Source organism: Mauremys mutica, chromosome 2, assembly GCF_020497125.1.
Source record: "Mauremys mutica isolate MM-2020 ecotype Southern chromosome 2, ASM2049712v1, whole genome shotgun sequence".
Lineage (NCBI taxonomy): Eukaryota > Metazoa > Chordata > Testudines > Geoemydidae > Mauremys > Mauremys mutica.
Genome location: NC_059073.1, coordinates 5,799,136 through 5,823,866, shown reverse-complemented (window position 1 = coordinate 5,823,866; position 24,731 = coordinate 5,799,136). Strand labels below are relative to the sequence as shown.

At 55.2% G+C, this 24,731-nt stretch overlaps 1 protein-coding gene across 4 annotated transcripts in view; it reads right to left on the bottom strand.

Annotated features, from left to right (window-relative positions):
• Nucleotides 1-6,230: 6,230 nt before the first annotated feature.
• The window catches only part of PPP1R16A (protein phosphatase 1 regulatory subunit 16A), a 68,800-nt gene continuing 50,299 nt past the window's right edge, over nucleotides 6,231-24,731 (bottom strand). For 3 of the 4 annotated variants that reach the window (XM_045006399.1, XM_045006398.1, XM_045006401.1), the window contains 9 exons: nucleotides 24,625-24,695; nucleotides 18,704-18,849; nucleotides 16,673-16,776; nucleotides 15,244-15,368; nucleotides 13,627-13,752; nucleotides 12,884-12,959; nucleotides 11,016-11,145; nucleotides 10,247-10,409; nucleotides 6,231-9,805 (listed from right to left, as the gene is read on the bottom strand). In XM_045006399.1, the coding sequence (XP_044862334.1) occupies nucleotides 9,335-9,805; nucleotides 10,247-10,409; nucleotides 11,016-11,145; nucleotides 12,884-12,959; nucleotides 13,627-13,752; nucleotides 15,244-15,368; nucleotides 16,673-16,776; nucleotides 18,704-18,849; nucleotides 24,625-24,695 (1,412 nt within the window). In that variant the 3' untranslated portion in view covers nucleotides 6,231-9,334. The remainder of the gene's footprint in view (nucleotides 9,806-10,246; nucleotides 10,410-11,015; nucleotides 11,146-12,883; nucleotides 12,960-13,626; nucleotides 13,753-15,243; nucleotides 15,369-16,672; nucleotides 16,777-18,703; nucleotides 18,850-24,624; nucleotides 24,696-24,731) is intronic. The other variant, XM_045006402.1, reaches the window with a different exon arrangement.

Genomic DNA, 24,731 nt, shown 5'->3' with positions numbered 1-24,731 from the left:
TTGGTGACCCCTAGTTCTTGTATTATGGGAATAAGTAAATAACTTTTCCTTATCCACTTTCTCAACATCACTCATGATTTTATGTAGCTCTGCATATCCCCCCTTAGTCTCCTCTTTTCCAAGCTGAAAAGTCCTAGCCTCTTTAATCTTTCCTCATATGGGACCCTCTCCAAACCCCTAATCATTTTAGTTGTCCTTTTCTGAACCTTTTCACCTTTTGAGGTGAGGAGACCACATCTGTACACAGTATTCAAGATGTGGGTGTACCATGGATTTATATAAGGGCAATAAAATATTCTCTGTCTTATTCTCTATCCCCTTTTTAATGATTCCTAACATCCTGTTTGCTTTTTTGACCGCCTCTGCACACTGCATGGACATCTTCAGAGAACTATCCACAATGACTCCAAAATCTTTTTCCTGACTTGTTGTAGCTAAATTAGCCCCCATCATATTTTATGTATAGTTGGGGTTATTTTTTCCAATGTGCATTACTTTACATTTATCCACATTACATTTCATTTGCCATTTTTTTGCCCAATCACTTAGTTTTGTGAGATCTTTTTGAAGTTTTTCACAGTCTGCTTTGGTCTTAACTATCTTGAGCAGTTTAGTATCATCTGCAAACTTTGCCACCTCACTGTTTACCCCTTTCTCCAGATCATTTATGAATACATTGAATAGGACTGGTCCGAGGACTGACCCTTGGGGAACACCACTAGTTACCCCTTTCCATTCTGAGAATTTACCATTAATTCCTACCCTTTGTTCCCTGTCCTTTAACCAGTTCTCAATCCATGAAAGGACCTTCCCTTTTATCCCATGACAACTTAATTTACATAAGAGCCTTTGGTGAGGGACCTTGTCAAAAGCTTTCTGGAAATCTAAGTACACTATGTCCACCGGATCCCCCTTGTCCACATGTTTGTTGACCCCTTCAAAGAACTCTAATAGATTAGTAAAACACGATTTCCCTTTACAGAAACCATGTTGACTATTGCTCAACAGTTTATGTTTTTCTATGTGTCTGACAATTTTATTCTTAACTATTGTTTCGACTAATTTGCCCGGTACCGACGTTAGACTTACCAGTCTGTAATTGCCGGGATCACCTCTAGAGCCCTTTTTAAATATTGGCGTTACATTAGCTAACTTCCAGTCATTGGGTACCGAAGCCAATTTAAAGGACAGGTTACAAACCTTAGTTAATAGTTCCGCAACTTCACATTTGAGTTCTTTCAGAACTCTTGGGTGAATGCCATCTGGCTCCGGTGACTTGTTAATGTTGAGTTTATCAATTAATTCCAAAACCTCCTCTAGTGACACTTCAATCTGTGTCAGTTCCTCAGATTTGTCACCTACAAAAGCCAGCTCAGGTTTGGGAATCTCCCTAACATCCTCAGCCGTGAAGACTGAAGCAAAGAATCCATTTAGTTTCTCCGCAATGACTTTATTGTCTTTAAGCGCTCCTTTTGAATCTCAATCATCAAGGGGTCCCACTGGTTGTTTAGCTGGCTTCCTGCTTCTGATGTACTTAAAAACATTTTGTTATTACCTTTGGAGTTTTTGGCTAGCTGCTCTTCAAACTCCTCTTTGGCTTTTCTTATTACACTCTTGCACTTAATTTGGCAGTGTTTGTGCTCCTTTCTATTTGCCTCAGTAGGATTTGACTTCCACTTTTTAAAGGAAGTCTTTTTATCTCTCACTGCTTCTTTTACATGGTTGTTAAGCCACGGTGGCTCTTTTTTAGTTCTTTTACTGTTTTTCTTAATTTGGGGTATACATTGAAGTTGGGCCTCTATTATGGCGTCTTTAAAAAGCGCCCATGCAGCTTGCAGGGATTTCACTTTAGTCACTGTACCTTTTAACTTTTGTCTAACTAACCCCCTCATTTTTGCATAGTTCCCCTTTTTGAAATTAAATGCCACAGTGTTGGGCAGTTGAGGTGTTCTTCCCACCACAGGGATGTTGAATGCTATTGTATTATGGTCACTATTTGCAAGCAGTCCTGCTATAGTTACCTCTTGGACCAGCTCCTGCGCTCCACTCAGGATTAAATCTAGAGTCGCCTCTCCCCTTGTGGGTTCCCGTACCAGCTGCTCCATGAAGCAGTCATTTAAAGTATCGAGAAATTTTATCCCTTCATTTCATCCTGAAGTGAAATGTTCCCAGTTAATATGGGGATAATTGAAATCCCCCACTATTATTGGGTTCTTAATTTTGATAGCCTCTCTAATTTCCCTTAGCATTTAATCATCACTATTACTGTCCTGGTCAGGTGGTCGATAATAGATCCCTAATGTTATATTCTTATTAGAGCATGAAATTTCTATCCATAGAGATTCTATGGAAGATGTGGATTCGCTTAAGATTTTTACTTTATTTGAATCTACATTTTCTTTCATATATAGTGCCACACCCCCACCCCCCCGCTCGCATGACCTGTTCTGTTCTTCCAATATATTTTGTACCCCGGAAGGATTGTGTCCCATTGGTTGCTCTCAGTCCACCAGGTTTCTGTGATGCCTATTATATCTATATCCTCCTTTATCACAAGGCACTCTAGTTCACCCATCTTATTATTTAGACTTCTGGCATTTGTGTACAAGCACTTTAAAAACTTGTCCCTGTTTATCTGTCTGCCCTTTTCTGATGTGCCAGATTCTTTTTTATGTGACTGTTTATCATCTGATCCGGCCGTTACATTATCCTCGTCCATCCTCTGCTCCTGACTATAACCTGGAGATTCTCTATCATCCGATCCACACGCTCCTCTGCAGCAGTCGGCTTTCCCCCATCTCCTAGTTTAAAAACTGCTCTACAACCTTTTTAATGTTTAGTGCCAGCAATGGGGCAGCCCCACTCCTAGTGCTAGTAGGTGGGAGTGGGGTGATAGTCGATCACTCCCCATGCAGCCCCCGAGGAACCCTCCCGCCGTCACACCTCCCCTCCCCTGTGATCTGGCCAGGCTGACCCAAGGGGAGTGGAGACCCATAGGGACGAACAATGGAGCAGGACACTGCAGAAATGGCTCCGAAATCCCTTGGCCCCAGAGAGGTGGGGAGCCGGCTGCCAGTTCCCCACGGCGTGGAGAGCTCGGAAGGGGCTGGGAGCCAGCAGCGCTGTCCACCCTTGGCCCTGCATCTCTGGTAGAAATGGGGCAGCAGCGAGACGGGGCACAGGGGCTCCTCAGGGGCTCAGTGCTTCATGGGCTAGAGCGTCTCATTCCATACTTCACCAGTGACACTTCAGCCTCAAACGTTCATTCCCGCTGACTCCCACGTTCCGATGGAAACTGAGGCACAGAGAGGGGAAGTGATAGGGCCAAGGGTTGTGGCAGAGCCAGGCACAGCAATGACGGTTACTTGCCTGTAACCTGAGACGGCTGCTGCACGCCCACACTCACGGGATGCGCTGACAGGTGCCGCCTGAGTGGGCAGGACCAGTTGTTCTTGGAGCGCTCACCCGCCTCCCTCGCCCCTCAAAGGTCCCAGGGCAAGGGCATAAAATGGGCCTGGAGCTGCAGCCGCCTCAGTTCCCTCCCCTGAGACCCCCCACCCCTTTGGTGAGTAGGACTCTGTGGCAGAGGGAAAAGGCGGGCGGAGAGTCCGTCTCGCAGAACTCCGGTGACAGGTAAGTGACCTTCATTTCTCCTGCGAGTGTCCTCTGCCCTTTCCCACTCCTGGGCTAGATTAACAAGCAGAGCTCGGGTCCAGGCTGACGGGGCCACGGGGCCCTAATGAAATGAGGCCTGCAGGCCTGCCCTGCCCATGCTCCCCTCAGGTCTACGTTACCGATGGGGTGCACAGGGTTTAGAGAAAGCCCCATGAGGGTGCCCTGGATCTAGTGGTCTAACTCCCCGAGGAGGGGCCGACCCTTCCAATCCATAACCGGCTTTAACAGTCTGACCCACTGGGACAGCGTTTGTACAGAAGCCGCTTTCCCCTTGTTCTTTCTTTTTATAACCAATAAACAAGTCTGAATTGGTCAGTCCTGTCTAAATGAAAGGCTAAAATGCCTCTAACCTCCAGAGCATGTCACAGTCTCTCCAGCCTGAGAACGGGGCTCGGGGGGAAAACCAGTAAAAAGGTGAACTGGTTTATAGGAAAATCGATCACGTTGGGAGTGTGTACAGAGAATCACCTTGTTTTTATGAAAACCAGTAAACTGCAGCTCAGCCATTGATGTAAGTACACCTGGCGGAGGTGAGGGCTCTTAAAACCCCGTCTTAATAGACAAATGAAACAAATGACAGCTTCCTACAGACCCCAATTGGGGTTGGGGGTGTCCATCGATTGTGAGAGGCCGATGTTTAAATCCCAAGCCGGCAGAGTGGGTTTTAGTGGAGGGTATAAATTATTTAGGCTCTTTAAGAACCTTTTAACTACATCATTAATAAAATTAATTCACACACACCCCCCCTCCGATGCGCTCATACGGCTGAGAGATGACCCTTCCTGAAGATAGCGAAAGATCGGTTTCTTTCCGGTACAATAAATATTGTAAAATGGAACGAAGTGATGCTGCATATGGCTCTATACCATACATGGGAACCCACCATAAAAATCTCGTCCATTTGTGACTAGGACACTTCCATGTAGACACTTTCCTAGAATGCAACAGCACATTTTGCACCTCGAACGAACCGCTTTTTTCTAATGCTCCCGGTGTAATTAAATTGAGAGTGTAGGTCTGAGTAAGAAACCATCCCCTGTCGTTGCTACAAGCCCAGGGCCAGTGGCAGAGGCTCCATTAGCCCTCTGGACACGTGAGTTCAGTCCAGATACCATCGTGTGAGCCATGCTGGTGCTATTAAAGTTACCCGGGCCTGGCTGCTCTTGTTTATCACTTTCTGAATGAGGGGAAATGGGGAAAGCCCTGAGCTCAGTGCATTGGAAAGGCATGGGATATCAATCCCCTTGCGCTGCCTGCTCTCGAGCAACATTCCGGACACTTCGGTTGCTGCTGGCCCCGCGGGTGTGTTGGCAGAGTGCCCCCTAGACTGAAGAGGTGTTTTACTGTTTTGTCCTTCAACAACCACTCGTGCACCTGCCATGCTGACCAACTCAGAGAGTTTTTGCCCCACTACCTGGATTGCTACTGAGGAACCTTGTGACCGATACACCAGCTCCAAAGGCTCTTTGCTCCATGCATAACCCGTAGGGAACGAGTCCCCCCTTGCTTGTTCTGAGAGCATGACGCCATCAGATTGTCCATCACTACCCTGCCTTTGCCAGGCCCATTGCTCTGACACCTAATCACGGAGCCGAAAGGCCCCTGAGCTCCACCCAAAACTGCTCCCCGGGAACGGAGGCAGCTGGCGTGTGACCCTTTTACACCAGGGGTGGGCAAACTTTTTGGGCCAAGGGCCACATCTGGGTGGGGAAATAGTATGCAGGGCTGGGGCAGGGGGTTGGGGTGTGGGAGGGAGTGCGGGGTACGGGAGGGGTGCAGGAAAGGGCCCAGGGCGAGGGATTGGGGCAGGAGGGGTGCAGCAGGGGGCTCATGGCAGGGAGTTGGGCTGTATGAGGGGGCTCAGGAAAGGGGGTTGGGGTGCAGGAGGGGTGCACAGGGGTGCAGGCAGGGAGCTCAGGGCAGGGGGTTGGTGTGCAGGAGGGGTACAGCAGGGAGCTCAGGGCAGGGGGTTGGGCTGCGAGGTGTACGAGGGGGCTCAGGCCAGGGGGTTGGGGTGCAGGAGGGGTGCAGGCAGGGGGCTTAGGGCAGGGAGTTGGGGGGTGGCAAAAAAGCTGGAGTTGGCCCTGCCTGGGGGAAGGGCGGAGGGCTCCATCTGTGCCTGCAGAAACCTCCCCCACTGCTCCCATTGGCAGCAGTTCCCCGTTCCCGGCCAATGGAAGCTGCGGGGGCGGTGCCTGGAGGCAAGGGCAATGCACAGAGCCCTCTCCCCCGGGGACAGCAGGGACGTGGTGCCAGCTGCTTCTGAGAGCGGTGCAGGGCCCATGGCCCACCCCTCACCCTGGCAAGTGTGACAGAAGAAAGGGCGAGGGAGGTGCGTGAGCGCCCAGCCAGACACTGCTAGCTCCTGTTCTACCGCTCAGGCTGCACCGGGCAGAGCATCCCATGAGGGGGAATCCGCAGAGAACACTCCAAGGAGAACCCAGGGGTCCTGGCTCCATGCCCTGCTGTGACCACTAGACCCTTCTTCCCTCCTAACAACCATTCCCATGAGACTAACACTCCTACCCCAGCCCCCCCCCCGACACAGTGAATGGGAACATCTGGAACCTGGGCCTCCTGCCTCCCAGGCAGACAGGAGCAGGACTGGGGCATTCTCAGGCTGTGTCAGAAGGCTGAGTGTTAGGAATCTCAATACTCTTGGGTGCCAGGGTGCTAAGGGTTAATGGGTGCCAATGACAGAACCACTAGGGTGAGCCCCACGTTGCAGTCCAATTGCTCAGCTGTGGGAGTCCTGGAGGCCCATCCCCTGTGCAGAGACCCACAGTGACCGGGGCAGGCAGAAGACACAGCACTGGATCCTTGCATTGCTGGTGTCCAGGCAGGGGCAGCCCAGCTCTCCCTAACTCATTTCTTTCGGGGGTGGAGGCAGTTAGTCCTGGCAGAGTGAGGGGAACGCTCAGGCCCAAGGGGTCACACAGGGGCTGGTCACTGTCCAATGCTGGTTTATTGTGGAAAGGAAATAGAGACAACAGGAGCTACAAATCAAAACCTGGTGAGAGCAAGAAAGATTGTGTCAAAGTATAAAATCAGTGCCTGCGACCCCAGCGGGCGGCAGCCTGCGGCTCAATGGGGCTGGACCCAGCGCTACAGGACTCCGTGGAAATACTGCGATCCAAAGGAGAGTGCTCCATAAAACACGTGCGGAGCCGCTGCACAAACGCCCCATGGAGAGTCCAGTCCTGGCAGGGGGTTTTACGGCAGCCGCCCTCGCTGGCGAGCACAAGGCCCAGAGCTCCCTGCAGTTGTATCTCTCAGGGCAGGCAGGAGGCTCTCAGAGCAGAACCATCGTGGAAGGGAAGATTCACTGGCCCCACGGTCAATACAAGTTCAGCCTAGAGATGTGCTCTTGAAGCTGGAGGGTCAGAGCTTAAGGGGGTTCCCCAGAGGATTCACAGGGTGGGGTTGAAGGTCACCTGCTTTCCCCCAGCCAGTGGGCAGCATTGCATCCAGCGGGGCTCTGCTGCTCCGGCACCCGTGCAAGGGCTGATCTTCGGCTGGTGAGATGGGGCTGGCTGATGCGTCTCAGGCCCTGAGGGGTGGTGAAGAACAGAGGCCTAGCGCGTGGGCCTGAACAGCCACGGCTGGATGCAACGGCGCAGAGAGAAATAAGTGAGTGGGTGACAATCCCATCTAGGGGATGAGCTGTTCAAACCACGAGAGCCGCCCACCAGAGGGACGTCCCCCTCCAGCCGGCTGGATCCCAGGGAGCAGCGGCTGAAAGGCGAGAATGTTTCTAGCTGAAGCTCTTCCACTTCCACTCCACCTGCCTCCTGAAGTTCTACTCGTAGAGCCTGGTGCCTCAGCCACACCTGGCAGCTGAGAAGATGGAGCCTGAGGCCGTATGCTCAGCAGAAGTCTGCCACAGCCCCAGTCATTAATAGAGAGGGAGAGCCCTCCAGATTCCAGCATGCCGTCCTCCGCAGGGGGGCTTTGCTGAGCTCACATGGGAGTTGGCACACTGGGACCAGGCCCCTGAGGGTAACAAGGGCGTGAAGCTGGGGTAGCCCTCAGACCCCTGAGAAGCTGCCAATGCTGCCCTGGGGTGGAGGTGCAGGGCTCAACACAAGGCTCCTTGGAGCCTCATGCAGCGGGAGGATAAAAAAACCCCGTGTCCCACCTGCGCAGGGAGGGGACGCACGGTGGGCCGGCCTCTGCAGAGAACAGGAGATGAGAAGGGTGCCATCGGCACGCCCTGTTCGAGCCCCGCGTAAGCAATGGGGAGCAAGGGGATGCTGTGCAGGGCCCAGGCATGGGACGGCTAGAGACCATTACAGATTAATCAGCCCCCGGCAGATGGACTGAGAGGCCAGAAACCAGCTCCCCCGTCCTGCTCGCAGGCTGCGTTTCATGGTCCTGGGGTGAGGTGCTTTGCTGAAATGATTTTATTGCTGAAGGCAGGAGCTCACAAGGGGCTGGGCACACAGCCCACACCGGGGGGGGGAGGACACACGGCACCATGGCGTGGCGCCCTCTGGTGGGGGGAGGACACACGGCACCGTGGCGTGGCGCCCTCTGGTGGGGGGAGGACACACAGCACCATGGCGTGGTGCACCATACAGGGCACAGGAGTTCAGATTAATGTAGTTGAACCCACAGTGCAACGTGGACACATCCTGGTTTACAACGAGCTTCTATCCATGTGGTTTGGGGTGGACTCACACTCAGACTGGCACCGAAGTGGTGAACTCAGCGTCCGCCAGCACCTTTGGCTGTTTCGGTGCAAGGCTGTGTGGGGCCGTGCTGAATTCAGAGTCAGCTTAACCCTGCTGGAAGAAAAGATGGGAATGACAGCCGATGGCCCTGCCCCAGCGCACGGCCGAGCGCAGTCCGGCGCTGCCTTTAGTGACTCCAAGCCAGCAGGTGGGATATAAGCCAGTGTAAACCACCACGAACGGGCGCGCCCAGGGACCGACACGGCTTTCCAGCTTGTCTGAAATGCACGTTAGTTAACCCAGGAGAGCTTGTGTGCAGCCCAGGCCTAGGAGGGGACTGCTGGGCTACAACTCTGTATCAAGAGAACCGTTCTCACCTCATTGCCGCCATTTGCCTTAGGGTCAGGCAGCATGGGGACGTCCCCTCGCCCCCCAGTGCTGTATGCATGGTACCGTGTGCTCCGAGGGCTCCCACAGGCTTTCCACTCCTCCCTAGAAACCACACACAGACCCCAGACAAACAGCCGCCCTGGGAGGGCCCCTCCAGCTGACCAAACGCGACCCAGCATGTCTTACGCAACATTCAACGCCACCATGTCCAACAGAGATGCAGCCCTCTGCGACTACATGTCCCAGCATGCAACGCTCTATGGGTTGACCCAAGCAGGGGCTGGCAAATTGCATGCTGGGAGCTGTAGATGCTCCAGGACACATCTCTGTACTGACAACGAAGGTCATTGCATTCTGCTCCCATTTGTGCAGCCCTCTGGCTCCCAGCCTGCTGCCCATGCAGCCCTCAATGGGCTCCTGGAGCCCGGCCTCTTTGATTGGCGTCTGGGTCTGGAAGATGGAGGAGCCCCTGGAAGATAAACCACCTCCCAGAACCCGTCCTGCTGCAGGGTTCCAGAGGCAGCCCCATGGGACATTAGCGCCATCCATCAATGCCAGGGAGGGGACGTGCCCCACGAACATCTCTTGCCAGCACCTCACATCAGCTTACAGCATCGCTTCTTCTCAGCAGGGGTCTCCTCGGCCGGGGCCGTCAGCTTCAGAAGAGGCGGATCGCCACTGGCTGCCGTGTAGTACACGGAATTCTGCTCCGAGTCCGAGCGGGGGTGACCGCTGCCGCGCAGGGTCTCAGCGAGGCCAGGCGAGAGGGGGCCCTCGCCCTCGGTGGGAGGGAAGTCCTCTGGGTGGAGTCGCTGGAGCTTGGCGGCTGCCCGCTGGCGTTTGAGGTCCGCTAGCGTGTGGTGGGACTTCTCCTTGCACAGGTCAGCCGACAGCTCCTCTTGGGTGGCCAGCTGGTAGGAGATGCTGCGGTCCAGCCTCTTGGAGTAGAGGTGTTTGGGGGGGCCGGGGGCAGAGGAGCCCGCAGTTCCATTTCTCTGGGTCAGCCCCGGATTCTGATGCTTGTCTCCCACCAAGGCCCCTGGACCTGCCCCTTCTGCCTCAGCGCCCTGCTGGGGAGAACAGTGCAGTCCTCAGCCCTCGTGCTGGACACCTGGAGCCAGGCAGGAATCCAAGGGGGGTTCCCAATAGCACATTGGGGCTGCTGAGAAGGAAGCGCTAATGGCTGCCAGAGGAGCAGGACCTGGGACATGCCCTGGTGGTTTAGGCCAGCAATACTCGGTTCCAACCACATGGGGCACCCAAGAGCCTTGTCCGGGGCTCTCGGAGCCTGCTGCTGCCAAGTGGAGGCAGGAGCCCTGAGCATCCCGTTCAGGGGTGGGGATGGCAGCGAAGGGGGAACCCACCTCTCCTCTCCCTGGGGCTGAGAAGGACAGGAGACAGCCACGCTCAGCGCCAGGCGGGACCATGCAACGCGGCCGCCTCACGCCAACACAGCGTGCCGAGGGGCTGCAGGGAATGTGGGGGTGCCATGGCTGTCCCCTACTCACGGGGAGGTGCTGCTGGAGCTCAGCGTCCGTCTGCTTGTCCTCGTCCTCAAGCTCGGCCTCGTTCTCCCGGTGCTCCACCTGCTGCCAGACGATGGCCTCTTTCTCGTGCTCCTTGCGATAGAGGTTGGTGCGCTCCGTCACGCTGACCCGCCGCACCACCTTCCTGGGGACAGCGGAAAGCAGGATCAGCATGGCTGGGAAACAGGAGAGTGCTTCCTGCCAGGAGGGAGCCAGTGCCGGGGCAGATAAACGCCAGGGACTCACCTCGCCACAGCTGCTATTCAGCTGGGGGCAAACACCTGCGGGACATTCATTTCCTGCTGGTGCTGAAAAGCAGGATGGACGGAGCACAGACGGGCCCAGAGATGTCCTGCCACTGGCCTGATCACTTATCTTTCCATGGTTACGGATGAAGGTGATGGGCAGAGATTACATTCAAGCCGTTCTAAACATTTAAAAGGTGTGGTTTTGCTGGAGCCTGCTCAGCTGGTGGGGGAGGGTGGTGCCTAGGTGACCCATTAGCAGCAGCCCCAATGGCAGCAGAGCGCCATCATGTGTTCAGTTTGGGCACAAAGCCGGTGAGTGGCGGCGGGGGGACATCAGAGCCTAGCTGAGGCTCAGGTGCGAAGGGTCTGGACCTCCAACAATGGGAAGCCTCAGCTGAGTTTCCCCAGATCTGCCTGGCCCCTGGGAATGAGGGTCCTGCTCTGGGGTGGCCTCTGCCCCCTGCGAGGGAGGCCAGCTATCCGTAGCGGTGCCCCGGCCTTACCCTCGGCTGCCAGCGCTGGACGTGCGTCGCTGCAGCAGCGACTTGTGCTTGTCGTGAGACTTCATGATGGCATCATGCTTGTGCTTCAGCTCCAGCAGCTTGGCCCGGACCTCCTCGTCACCACACACGTCTGCAAGGGACCCACGGGGGTGAACAGCCACGCAGCTCCAGAGCAGAGCCAGCCCCAGGCCTGCACTCTGCGGCCCTCCTTCCCACCAGCCCTACAATCCCGCCACAGCAAGGATCATCCACTCCCTGCCCACTGGGATCTCCTGAGCCACCACCCCCTTCTCAGGCATTCCCGCCTCTCCAGCTCCCCCGCTACCCCCACTCTCCCCACCCCCCCGTCGACTGACCGCTGATCCACTCAGCCTCCGGGACGGTCCCCTCCGCCAACCCACCTCTCCGCTCACAGAGGAGTACACACCAGCAGAGCAAGCAGGGAAGAGGAGTATCAGAGGGGTGGCCGTGTTAGTCTGGATCTGTAAAAGCAGCAAAAAGTCCTGTGGCACCTATAGACTATTAGTCTGCTAGTCTATAAGGTGCCACAGGACTCTGCTGCTTTTACAGGGAAGAAGAGTATGCCAGGGAAGGGGGGAACCTTTAGGGCAGAGAGCAGATGACATGGGGAGAGATGGGAAAGGTTCTTCTGATGGCAGGAGCTCATCAAACATCAGCCTCGTCTGGTCTCTCACCTGCCCCCAATCCTCTTCACGCCCCACCTCTTCTCCCCAGCCCAAGAGCATAACCATGCCGACAAAGGGAACCAAATCAGAACTAAGCCCCATCCTGCCAGCGTACCCCACGCCCACTCAGCCTCAAACTCCCTGCTGTAGCCCCCTTTCCCCACCGCCTGCCTCCTACACCCTGTGCTTGGGTTCGCCTGTTGGGGCTACCAGGCTAGCAAGTGTCTGTGTGTAATGGGTCATTTGCATTGTTTGTGGACCATAATCCCACGCTTGGGACTCCGGCTCCCTAGGCACTGGAGGTCAGGCGAGAGGGCAGGTGGGCTCTGTGCTGCTGAGCCCCTGGAGGATGGAAGCCCCAGCAGGACTGGGAGAAGATGGGCCTTTTCACGCTGCCCGGCGGGTTTGGAGAAGCAGGCGTGGAGGTAGAGAAAGGCGGTGGGGCTGGGGAGGGCCTGTGCTGATCCCGAACGGAAAGCTGGGCTTTGCTGTCAAAAACTCACACGAGGTGGGGACAGGGCCGGCGCTTCCATTTAGGCGACCTAGGCAGTCGCCTAGGGTGCCAGGATTTGGGGGCGGCGGCATTTTGCCGGGAGGGCGGCAGGCAGCTCCAATGGACCTCCCGCAGGCGTGCCTGCGGAGGGTCCGCTGGTCCCGCGGTTCCGGTGGAGCATCCGCAGGCACGTGTGCGGCAGGTCCACCAGAGCCCCGGGACCAGCAGACCCTCCACAGGAACGCCTGCGGCAAGTCCACCGGAGCCACGGGACCAGCGGACCCTCCGCAGGAACGCCTGCGGCAAGTCCACCGGAGCCGCGGGACCGGCGGCGAAATGGGTAGAGCCGGCCCTGCGCCTAGGGCGCCAAAAACCCTGGCGCCGCTCCTGGGTGGGGAGGAGGGGAACTAGGGCCTTTGAGAGGTTTAAGGACGAGGTGGGACTGGCAGTCGAGGTGGCTGCAGGGTCCTCGGAACACACTGCTGGATTGGGGAGGAGCCTGCCACACGAAACACGACAAAACACCTCGGAGGATTTGCAGAGTCTGAAAGTCCGGACTTCCCCCATCACCTCCCCTCCCCTCCCCATCCATCTCCACCAGCCTCTGCCTCCCCCTTCCCTTGCACCCCTTTTCATCTCGGCCCCCTCCAGCCGCCTCCATTCCCTGCTCTCCTAATGGCTTGACTCACCCAAGGGCGTCTCGTCCAGCACAGACTTCCCATTGAGATCAGCTCCATGGGCCACCAGCAGCTCCACCAGATGGATCTGACGGCAACAAGGGAAGTTGCCTTTAGCAAAGCAGGGAGAATCTAATGCACAAACCTGCTCCACACCCGAGCTGAGAGGAAAACGCCCCTCTGACCCCACCACCACCCAGCTGCGAACCGCGCATGCCGGAAGCCGAGGCGCTGCACCCTCCTGTCGGCTCCCATTGCCATAACAACCGGGGCGGGGGGGGGGGGTTCACAAGTGGTCCCCGTATGCCCTGTGCCTGGCAGGAGGGAGATTCCTAGCAGCCCCCGCTCACCCTCTCCCCCATCCACAGCACATTCCGATTCCTGACTGCTGACACTGCAGCGCTGCGGCTGGAGGCGGCCGGCCACCCATACTTTAGAGCAGGCTTTCACCTGAGCTCCCTCCAGCCCACTGAGACCCCAGGGCCCTTCGGGAGGAGTTGGGGTGGCCCTGTGTCCAGCACCCCGCTCTCAGTAGCCATCGCTTGCATGTGCCCAGCCCCCACCCATTACTATGGAAAGCACTCTGGCAGGCCCCACAGCAAGTGAACGCAGTCCATGACCAGCGCTGAGGTCCCGGTGCCACTAGGGGGTGCTGTACTCCACCGCTGGGAAGATGTCCAAGGGCCGGAAATTCCCAACAGGAACTCTCAGCCAGTGGGCGAGATGTGCAGTCTCACCTGCCTACAAGAACTCACCTGCCCCCAGCAGGCGGCGGCGTGGAGAGGCTCCCACCCATCATTGTCCTTCGCGCTCATGCTGGCCTTGTGTTCCAGCAGCAGCTCGGCAGCTTCCAGGTAGCCATTTGCTGAGGCAATGTGCAGCTGCAAAGCAGAAGTCGCCAGCGCTAGAACCCTGGGCCAGGCCCTAACGCCAGGGCTGCTCTCTCCAGCAAAGCTTGGCTGGGATGGCTAAACCGGCAAACCCGCTCAGAGCAGATGCCATGGCCAGTATCGCTGCATTGACACTGGGGTGTATGCCAGTAGAGAAGTGTTACAAACAGTAAAATAACCCCCCTCTGCCCCCCACTGGTGTTACTCTACCGTCAACGTTTCTAGTGTGAACTTGGGCTCAGATGGAGACCAGTCAGTTCAATTGGGGCCTGTCCCATTTGATCAGCGGTCTCCAGAGACAGAAGGGTACGGGGTCACCTCCTTCCCTGCTGTGATCAACAGGCCAGGGAATGGCGACATCAAATGACAAGGAGAGAGACACAGCTAGTGAGCCGGCTGGCCATTACTCCCAGGCCACACCCAAGCAGTTCTGCAGCAGGAGCCAACGTGCTGTGCAAGGAGGGGGTTCCGCTGTGAACTGGGATCCTACAGAGGCAGCACATGCAGGGCTTTGCGTAGCAGGGCAGACAGAGCTGGACTGCGCGTTCAGTGCGTAGCCAGCACAGAGCGGTGCACTGGGGAATGTGTTCACAGCACCCAGTGCTGCTGAGGAGATGGGCTGCTGCATTTTGTACTAGCTGGAGCTTTCTCAGGGCAGGCAGCTGCTCCTGGCAACGCAGGGTTTCAATGATCTACCCGGGAGGTCGCAGACACGCGAATCATTGTGACCAGGCCGGAGCCTGACGGGAGAAGGGAAGATGTTCTGGCCAGACCCAGGTGGAAGTGGGAGGTTCTTGCTGCCATGGCTATCTTGACTTCCAACAGCTCTGAGGGATCCAAATGGACCCCAAGGCCGAGGACTGAGTCTGAGCACTCCGATATATGAGCACATGGACTGGGACTCTGCAGGCAGAGACACAGTGGCCCCAGATGGCTCCCTGTGGGCTCGGACTGAGCTATTTCAGCGCATTTTCATTCACTGCACTGCCTTTAGGTGGGATGGGAGAACCCGGTGCTCAGCAATGGCAAATGCAGCATTGTCTGCGGACAGATGGTTCTCCACCAGAGTCACAAGCGCTGTCTGTGTCTGCTGTCCTAGGCCCCAGGACAGCAGCAGCTGCTGGGGGATGTGGAGACTGGGTTTTGCTCGCTTTCAGTTTGGCTTGCTTAGAGGCATAGGTGGTGGCCCTGACCACTGGCAGTGCTTCCATGGCTACTTGTGTGACCAGGCAGAGCCCTTAGAAGGAAAAGTTAGTGGTCCCGGCCCTGCTCTTGGTGGCCTACGAGGCGCTCGAGAACAATGGGTCAGTTCTAGTCTCTCCCCAGCCACGGCTGGATTGAGTATGTTCACCAGCGCTTCGTCCCTCAAGAGATGGGGCTTGTGCTGCCTCCCTGAGACCAGCCCCCCACGCCATGTTCCCCTGCAGCCCTGCTCTCCTGCGCCTCACATCTTGGGCAGAGCATTAGTAACTGGGAACTTACCAGAGTGGCACTATGGTCAAGTGGAGTGTTCAGATCGGCACCTGCCTGAAGCAGCTTTCGGATATCTTCCACCATGCTGTGCTCCGTGGCGGCTCGGGCCTCCTCAATCTTCTCCTGAGTTATTCCTACACAGAGGAAGTGCCACGAGGGCAGCCATGGCAGGTGTGACTGGGGGCTGCCCTGCACCCCAGCAGCAAGGCTGGGAGGTGTTTGCTTATTGGACTCCATGCCAAGGACCATGTCGGTTTCTTACAGTCGGCACTAGTCTAGCCAGGAAGATGCACACACGTCCCTTGCCCAGGAGCAGCCATCTGTCCTTGGCGCCCTCTTCTCCTCTGCACCTTACCCGAGTGACCTACTCCACTCCCAGGGCTTCACTTCCATCTCTTTGCTGACAAAATCCACCCTTTCCCGTGGGTCTCTCCCCTCTGCTTAGTCTCCCAGCTGTACCTGTCTCTCCACAACTGTTCCTGGACCTCCCACCATTGCCAATCTTCCCCCAGGCCCTTCAATATCCACCTTCCACATCAGGGGCCAGCTCCTCCCTCCTCCCTTCAGGGCTTGGGCCAACATTCCCCTGCTCCCTCGTCTCCCTCCACTAGCCTGCTTGCCCAGTTTGACTTTCTTTCACCCTTAGCCGTTGCCCATGCTGCCCTTGCTGATCCTGTATGCCAGACAACCTGACCTCTGCTCCTTCAAACCCCTCCTCAGAATCCATTTCTTCCACCAGCTCACTCCTGCATCAGCTTGATGGATTTTATACATAAACAAATGGATGCGTTTGGTGCAGATAACTCTCCTTGCCTCGAAGTACGCGAGCTTCCCATCGCTCCCACCCCCTTGCCAGCTAGCGTTTCTCCCTGTGTCTTGGCGGGGTTTATTGAACCTAGACCTCTTCGTGGGGAAGATCACGTCTGTCTGTCGAGTGCCATGCACACCCATGGCACTGTATAAATAACAACAGGAGCAAGAAATCAATGGTCTCTATGCAAGAGGCTCATCGCCCAGCAGCAAATCTCAGTGGTTAAGAGGAAGGAGGCTGCTAAGAGGGTTCCCTACAGCCCTTTCCCAGTGCAGCCTGGAGCCATCAAACAGGGGAGGAGTCAAAATCTGGATCTTAAGAAGTGATGCTCCTTCATTCTAGGATGTGTGTCTGTGTCGGGAGAGCGCTAGAAACAGAAGCTGAACCCAACACAGATCTCACTGGAAGGTAAATGGGGCATTCTGGGTTGGACACTGCTGCCAAGGTGCCAGCACCCCCCAGCCCTGACAGCAGCTTGCTGCACCACGGGGGCGGGCTTGCAATGCCCAAGCAGCATAGGAGAGCAGAGAGGGATACACACCCAGCGGTGAGTGAATAACCATGAACCATCCATGATGACAACAGGGAAAGGGGACGAGACACCAGCCTGGGACTGGGGAGACTCACCCTGATCTGCCATGGCCGTTTCAATGTAGTCCAGTGTCACCTCGTCCTCGCAGAGGTCATACGGCATGTTCCCATCTGTGTTCACTGCCAGGAGATTGGCACCACTGGGCAGGGGAAGGAAAAGAAATAAACAGTGAGGAAACAAGGCAGGTGGCTGCCTCTCTGCTGTGCCCACGGTAATGCCACGCACAGCACCCCTGTGCCGCTGGGCAGCTAGTGTAACAGATACAAGGAGCTATTGTCATTAAAGAGCCACCAACGGCTTCTGGAAAACATTCTCCATGGGCACGATTCTGCCTGTCTTGTAGATTGGGTTTCTTGTCCCGCCTCCTCTCTCAGCAAGGGACGGCTACATGAAACAGGATCCCCGCTCCTCAAGAGTCCGGCTGCTGCTTCTTCAGCACAGCCCTGCGGTCTCCCTCCAGGGCCCTGCCCTCCTCTCCAGCACCACCCCCGGTGATGGGACTGCTGGACTCCCCCGGGGAAGGAGCAGCTCTATTCCTGTTTCCCACACTGATGTCCCTGGGAGAAGGATGAGGAGGTGGCTGTGGAAATGAGTCTGCTCCCGAGAAGGTTTTCAAAGAGGCTCTGGGGGTGCACAGAAATCCAGGCAGTGGGGGTTGCAGGTCTGGTGTCTGAGGAGATGCTAAAGAAGCCCATGTTACCCCTGTTCTTTCAGGAGCCTGCTCATCCCCATTTACCCACCCAGGCTAACTCCTCCTGGCTACGCTTTGCCCTCCCCAGGCGGCCCCCGATTTACGCACCCACCATTCTCCTAACTCTACTTCCAGCTTTCAAACACAGACTCAGCTGAGGTGCTGCCCAGCGACCAGGGCGCCATGAGGACTGCAGGCCAGGGCAGGCTGCCTCGAGGTGCTGGGGGATCAGCAGGCAGTTGGCATTCAAATCCCAGCCCCTCCTGGGCAGGGAGTGATGGGGGAAGGCCTTTCATAACTGGTCACGCTGAACAGCAAGAGGAGCAGCAGAGCATTTACTGATGCAAACTGCCTCGTCCAGCTGCAGACGGGCCAAGGCCCCACTGACAGGAGATTCCTGCAGGCAGCCCAGCCCAGCCGGAGGCAGATTGGGTTACCTGGTCAACAATACACCCCCATTAAACATTTACACCCGACAAGCCGGGTTCCAAACAACTACAGTGGAGTCTGACAACGTGACTTCGCTTGGAGGGGAGGGGAAATAAGCAGGCTGAAACAGATGCAACTGTTCCAGGGGAGGCAAGCCCCCGAGGGTTAATACTCCGGCTTGAAACCCTCGGGGTTCAAACCTGGCTTGGGTCACAGGAAAGGGAGATGCCCAGGCTAGGTACAGGAACTCTAGGGGGCATTCAGCAAATCATCCCTGACGGAGCTCAGCGACTGCATAAGGAAGTATGAGGACTGGACAGCAGGGGGTGCTCCAGAGTCAGGACCGGGGCTGCGGGGGGGTGAGTGGAACTGCGGCGGGTGGACAGATCTGCAGTAGTTGGTCGAGGTGGGGGAGGTATTATCTTTGATTGGACCAACTTCTCCTGGGGAGAGAGAAGCTTTCAAGCTGCCCAGAGGTCTCCTTGAGGTCGAGGGCAGGAGGGGGGGGGGGGGAGAGAGACTGGGACAGAAACAGTCAGAGCCTCTCCGGGTGCAGGAATCACCCCAGGCTGGGCTAATTTTGTCAGACTATCCTGTGCCAGGTTCACTTCCCTTGACTCAAAGCTAGGTCGGGCGTAGCAATCCCAGTGCCAGGGAGGATTCTAAGCAGTTCTGGGTGCCCTCAGGCCAAGCACCTTTCCTGCCCAAGGCTGCAGGGTTACTGCCCCGGGGACCCTCTGAATGCCAGAGCAGCTGCTAGAACTGTCTCCTTCTGGGAATACATCGCTCTGTTATGGGGCACCTGGTAGGTCGCTTCACGAACCCTAACTCCTCCGCCTCCTTCCCCACCTCAGGCTGGTCTGTTTGCAGACCCTCTCCCCTAGGGGGAGAAGGCCACCCCCCCCGGTCACGCTCCCCTGCATGGCACGCCTAGGAACCCGCGTACTGGTTAATCAGCAGCTCCACCAGGTGCAGGTGCCCGCAGGTGGCGGCGGCGTGCAGCGGCGTCCAGAGCTCACTGTCACAGGCATTGACATCCACGCCGGCCTCCAGCAGCAGCGCGACCACGTCCCCGAAGTCGTCGATGCAGCACTAACGCGAGAGGGAGCAGAACACAGGCGGTTACTGTGGCTGGGACCCGGGAGTTAACACCACTGACAGGCCTAGAGGAACAGGCCCTGTTGTTGCAGGAAAGGTCCAGCTGCTGCCCCCTCACTGCAGACCTCCATCGATTACCCTTAGACCTACCCTGGAGGGAGCCCCTCTGAGGGGGTGGGAGTTCGGGCTCCATGGCTCTGCCAGTCCTTGGCTACTTCGTGGGAATGGCTTGTGAGGTGGATCTCAGCCACTGGGACCAGGACTGAAAGCCCAATTCACCTGGCTAGAGCCCGGGACAGGCAGCCAGGACTCCTGGCTCCTAGTCTCAGCCTGGCTACGGACTTGCTGGGTAACTATGGGCAAGTCCCTTCCTCCTCTGTGCAATGAGCTAACTCTAGTGACCAGGCTCACACAGGACTTGGGAGGATAAATTCACTGATGTCTGCAAAGGGCTTTGAGATCTCTGGAGCGAAGGCCACAGCATTTCCCGCACAGCACTAGAGAGCAGACCGGTAGAAATGATTCTGGGCCACTACCCAGGTGCTGATTTTTAACCCCCCGCAGGGAACCATCTGTGTTCGTCCCTGGGCCTGGTGGAGGTGGGGGCCCAATAGGTCTCTGTCTCGGACGTCCATGAACCAGCAACCTGCAGAGCCCAGTCTCCTTTTGAAGGGGTCTTGGTTCAGGTTTATAAGCAGCCTTTAAGATGGGACTTGCTTACTCCCAGCAAACCAAGGCAAGGCAACAGCGTCCTGTGCTGGCCGCCAGGAGGATGCCGGCCTGCCTGTGACTAAGGGAGGGACCCTGCATGTCAGGAGGGGGCAGTACACAGTGTTGTTGTAGCCTGTTGGTCCAGAGCAGGGGCAGGGAACTTCTACCCCCCAACTGACAGCTTAGCCCCTGGCGGTTCCTGGGCACTGCAAACACCCACCAGAAGGGCTCCTGGGAAAGGAGGTGGGAGCGAACCAGGCTCGTTAGATGGTGTGAAGGGGACATTGCTCTGAGCGGTTCGTAGCGCAGAGGGGTGGATTCATACTGCGAATTCCTGCCTGATGATGGACTGACAGGCCAACAATGCACCTAACCCCTCTGCAGTACCATCTGCAGCCCACGTAAAGAGCTCCCGCCTTGTCGTCGCTCGGAGCACGGGAAGTCCTGGCCTGCAGGAGGGTGGAGAGGGCGCAGGCATTATGTTCTCCCAAGAGTTCAGTGCATCCTGGGGACTGGTGGCTTGGCACCAGGACATTCTCCAGCTCACAGAGGGTGAAGGAGGGTGTCAGAGAAAGGAAAGGAGCAGGGGATAGGGAGCAGAGTGGAAACGAGGGCCCTGGAGGGAACCTGGAAGAGCTCAGATCACTGTGGGCCTGATCCTCTTCCTACTGAAGTCAGTGGCAAAAGCTCCTTTACGCCAAGTTGGGAGGTTGGAGCCACCTGAAATGGGAGGTTTGGTCTTTTTGGACCCTGGGAAGCCAAATTCAAGCAGATGAGCAGGGAGTGAGCTGAAAACCAAAGCACCAGCCACCGCAGACTCTCTTGACTAGAACTAAGACGCCCAAGCCCACTGCACAGATAAAGGGGCTGGAGCTCCGTTGCTGTGCACGTGTGGCGTTAACGGCAGTCTCTGCACACAGCACAGTGCTCCACACCAGGCGAGACGCCCAGGCACCCACCGGCACAACGTGACTCACCGCACGGAACAGGCAGGCTTCACTGCTGAACTAGTCACGTAGGCTAAAATATTAACACCCCAGTCAGACCTAAGGCCACGTGTACACTAGCGAGCTTGCAGCGGCACCGTTGTAAGAGTGCTCACGTAGCCGCGCTGTGCGATGGGTCGACACACAAGACCATCTCCACAAGCGGCCGTAGCTATGATGGGGAGAAGCTCTCCCGACAGCGCGGCCCACACCGGCACATCTGTCGGTGTAACGTATGTGGCTCAGGAGGGTGTTTTTTCACCCCACTGAGCAACATAAGTGATACCGACAAAAGTGGCAGTGTAGACAACCACTGCGACTGGCTATTATTCACCAGGTGTTTACACTGTGAAGCCCCTGTTGCCTTGTATCCAGCACGAGGGGAAAAGCCCGTGGGAGAAACAGCTAGTGTGAAATACACTCATTTGCTATTATCGTGCACACCTGAGGCAGCAGACATTTCATGGGGATTAGCAGTGTAATGGGGGTGTTCGACATTCATTCAGCGATTCCAAGGCCAGAAGGGACCATTGTGATCACCTAGTCTGACCCCCTGTGTAACACAGGCTGGAGACCTGCCCCCAAGTCATTCCTAGAGCAGATCGCTTAGAAAAACAGCCAGTCTGGATATTAAAATGGTCAGTGATGGAGACTCCACCATGCCCCTTGGTAACCTCTTCCAATAGTGAATTACTCTCGCTGTTAAAAATCGACACCTTATTTCCCATCTGAATGTGTCTCGTTCAATTTCCAGCCACTGGATCCTGTCAGCCCTTCCTCTGCTAGACTGAAGAGCTCGTTATAAAATACTTGTTCCCCAGGCAGGTACTTATAGACTGATAAAGTCACCCCTTCGCCTTCTCTCTGTTAAGATGACTAGACCGAGTTCTTTCATTCCATTGCCATAAGGCAGGTCTTGTAATCCCTGAATCATTCACATGGCTCTTCTCTGAGCCCCCTCCAACCCATCACCACCCTTCCTGGCTGGGACTGGGGGCGAGAACACTGCTTCTCTCAGCCCTCCTCGGTTGCCCCTGGCCTGGAGTCACCAGGGTGGATTGGATGATCTTGTATCTTGCTTGCAGAGCCATTAGCAGGTCCTGATGTCAGTCTATCAAGAGTCATGATGGAACAACACTGGCTGGAGGGTGTCAGAACATCATGATACACAAGCCTGTCTAAACACATTGTAAAAAGTGGCAACCCTGCCAAGAGACATGCTGGGGGTATTTGATTATATTGCTACTAGATTGCTGGGCCATTTACAACCCTCTAATTCCTTTGGGGTCAATCCAAGCGTCTGCTGTTCTCATTTGGGTATGTCAATACACATGCTTGTCTCAGCACAGAGATTGCTGGCTCAGGGTTTGTAAACACTAGTCACTCAGCCTCTCTCTGCTGCCGAGGAGCATCATGCAGCTTTCACGAGGATTTATGCATGTTCCTTTTAGCAGCTAATCAAAGCAAACACACTCAGGCCACACCACACACATCAGACTATCCACACCTAGGAACTGCCATGCCAAATGAGACAAGTGATTCACTGAGTCCAGCACCGTCTGCTGCAGAGGAAGATGAAAATTTGCAGTGGACAATTACACAATAACCTGCCCATCAGAGAAGTTTCTTCCTTACCCCCACAGCTAGTGGCTGCCTCATGCCTGAGGGAGGGGAGTTTATAGTCCTGCAATTGTTTTCATCCTATCTAATTTAATTGGGGATGTTCTCACTGCTCATGTAACTGTAATGCAAACCCTTTGCCTCAAGGCTAGCTAGTGGTCCTACTGCCTTCTCTACAGCATGTGGTATTTTGTATACCTCTGTTTTACCCTCTCTTATCCAGCCCTTCTCCAGTTTCTCTTCATACAGAACTCTTTCCAGGTCTCTATTTCTGCCATCGGTATCTGAACCTCCTCTCTATTTCTGCTATGTCCTTCTGGGGACAGAGAACTCCACTGAACATAGTGAGGGCCAGTGAGCAGTGATTTATGGAACGGCACCAGCGTATTCTCAGCATTGCTCTCCATCCCTTTCCTGACACAGCCTAATGTCGTCTTTGCTTTTTTGACTGCTGTTAAACACTGAGGAACGGGTTTTATTGTACCCTCCACAGTGATGCCAGAGTAGTTACAGATCCTCGGCTCAAGACGGAGCATTTCAAAGCAGAACCTCCACCAGCTCCTTCTACCTATTAAAAGTGAGGGTGGCTGCAGCTAGCTCCGGCTCACTGAAATGCTGCCACTGGCCTCTGAGGAAGTTGCCAGTGGAAGTCTCGACTAGGCGAGTCTGTGAAAGAGTTTCACTGAACCTGAGCTTAATGAAAAAGTGCACGAGCCAGCGCCAGGCAAGGACAGTGAAAGGAGAGAAGTCAGATGATGAGAGGGGACCAGAGTCTGTTTCCTCAGAGCAGACTTCTGAAGAGAGACGTAATGGAGAGAATTCCCACAAGCGAAGCAAGGAGACTCCGCTGTGTCTCAGGCCATTAACTGCTCTGAGCCAGTCGTCAGCCTCTAGGAAGTGCCTGCAGCGGTAACAGTTACTGCTCCAGTGGCTCACTCTTTGCTGCCCCCAGGACACTCTAGGGGTGAATGCCCCGTTGCATTTTGCTGCTTGGTTATTTACTTAGCTCTACAGTTACAGGCATCACGATATGGGGGGTGATTCAAGGCTGCTAGGTGAGGGGGAGATTTTTGTGGCTATAGGAGGTACCAATGATTATGGTTTGTGGCAGCTATACCATACAGATGATTAGCAATTATGAGTTTTAGAAGCTGTGGTTCATTCCATGTTAATTTGTAATGGGTCCAAAAAACAGCTATTCACCAGATCATCTGTAACCTTTAGATCAAAGTTTGCTGGGGAAGGACCAGCTTGTGGCTAAAGCACAGAACAAGGAGTCAGGACTCCTGGGTTCTATTCCCAGCTCCATAACTAATATGCAGTGAATAAAGTCACTTCACCTCAGTGCCAAAGTTGTAAAATGCATTTGTTTTGACAGACAGATCTAGATAAAAGCACCAATCGTGTGCTTGGAGCTATAAAGGAATTCCTGGCTCAGAGAACTCACACTCCGAACAGCAGAACTTCCCTGGATCACAGCGGGGTCATGAAGACATGAGAGAGAGAGAGAGAGAGATCACTTTGAGAAGCACTGGATGGTGCTAGAGAAGAGTGAGACATTTTATTATCATCATTGAGAGAGACTGTAAATGCTCTGAAGTGCAGGAACCATTGTGAGTGATAAACTCAGCAAATAATTTATATATGTTATGTTCATTGGGGGAGAAAAATCTACCTTCTTTTCAAGCTGCACTCCTCTCTGTGGTTGCTAAAGCACCACCTTGTAGCTTCCAGTTGACACTCGGTCCCTCCCTCGCCAGTGTTCCCAGCCCAAGAGGCGAGAAAACTCTGCCTTTTCTTCAGCATCTCGAGAGCCCAGATCTAGGCCATCAGAAGCAGTTATTAGCTGCAGTGAGAGATGTCGTCGCCTGCGGCACCAGCATCTCTAATTTCAAGGATCCAAGGAGTTGGGGTATTGGGGGATAAGAAAATAGGAATGATCCCTCTGGAACCACCCGGTGCTGCCTCCAGAGTCACGTCTAGAACCTGCAGCTTCAACTCAGTTTAAAGCTGTTGTGACCAAGAAAAATAGTGACCCTGTTTCTCAGCCCTTCCCTCCTGCAAAGCTGGTGTCTGACAGTTGGTGCAGCTACTCTCCACAGTAAGGGATTGGCGAGCAGTGAGAAGAGTGAGCTGGCAAAGGGACACATTTAGCTAGAAGGTGGAGACAGAGAAAGAAGGGGAGTCAGGACAGATTTCTACCTCAGTTACTAGCACAGGACTGGCTAGGCACTGCCTTGGTGATCTCACAGCCTCCCAACTCAATGCGGCTGGAGGAAGTGAAGGTAAGTTAGGAGCCCAGAGAGCACCTGGGGGATGCAAGAGGAGCACTGAACAGGAGAAGTGAGGGGACTGGACACTGAAAAGTGAGCGCGGCAGAAGAACAGATTGCGCGGAAGGCTCGGTAACTGAAAAGGGCTCTTGCCAACAGGGAACTGGGAAGGCTGCTTACCTGGTGCAATGCAGTGAGGCCATCTTCATTGTACAAATTGGGGCTGATGCCACGCTGAAGGAACTGGCGAACTGTAAAAACAAAGAGCTTTTAGACAGGGGTCTCCA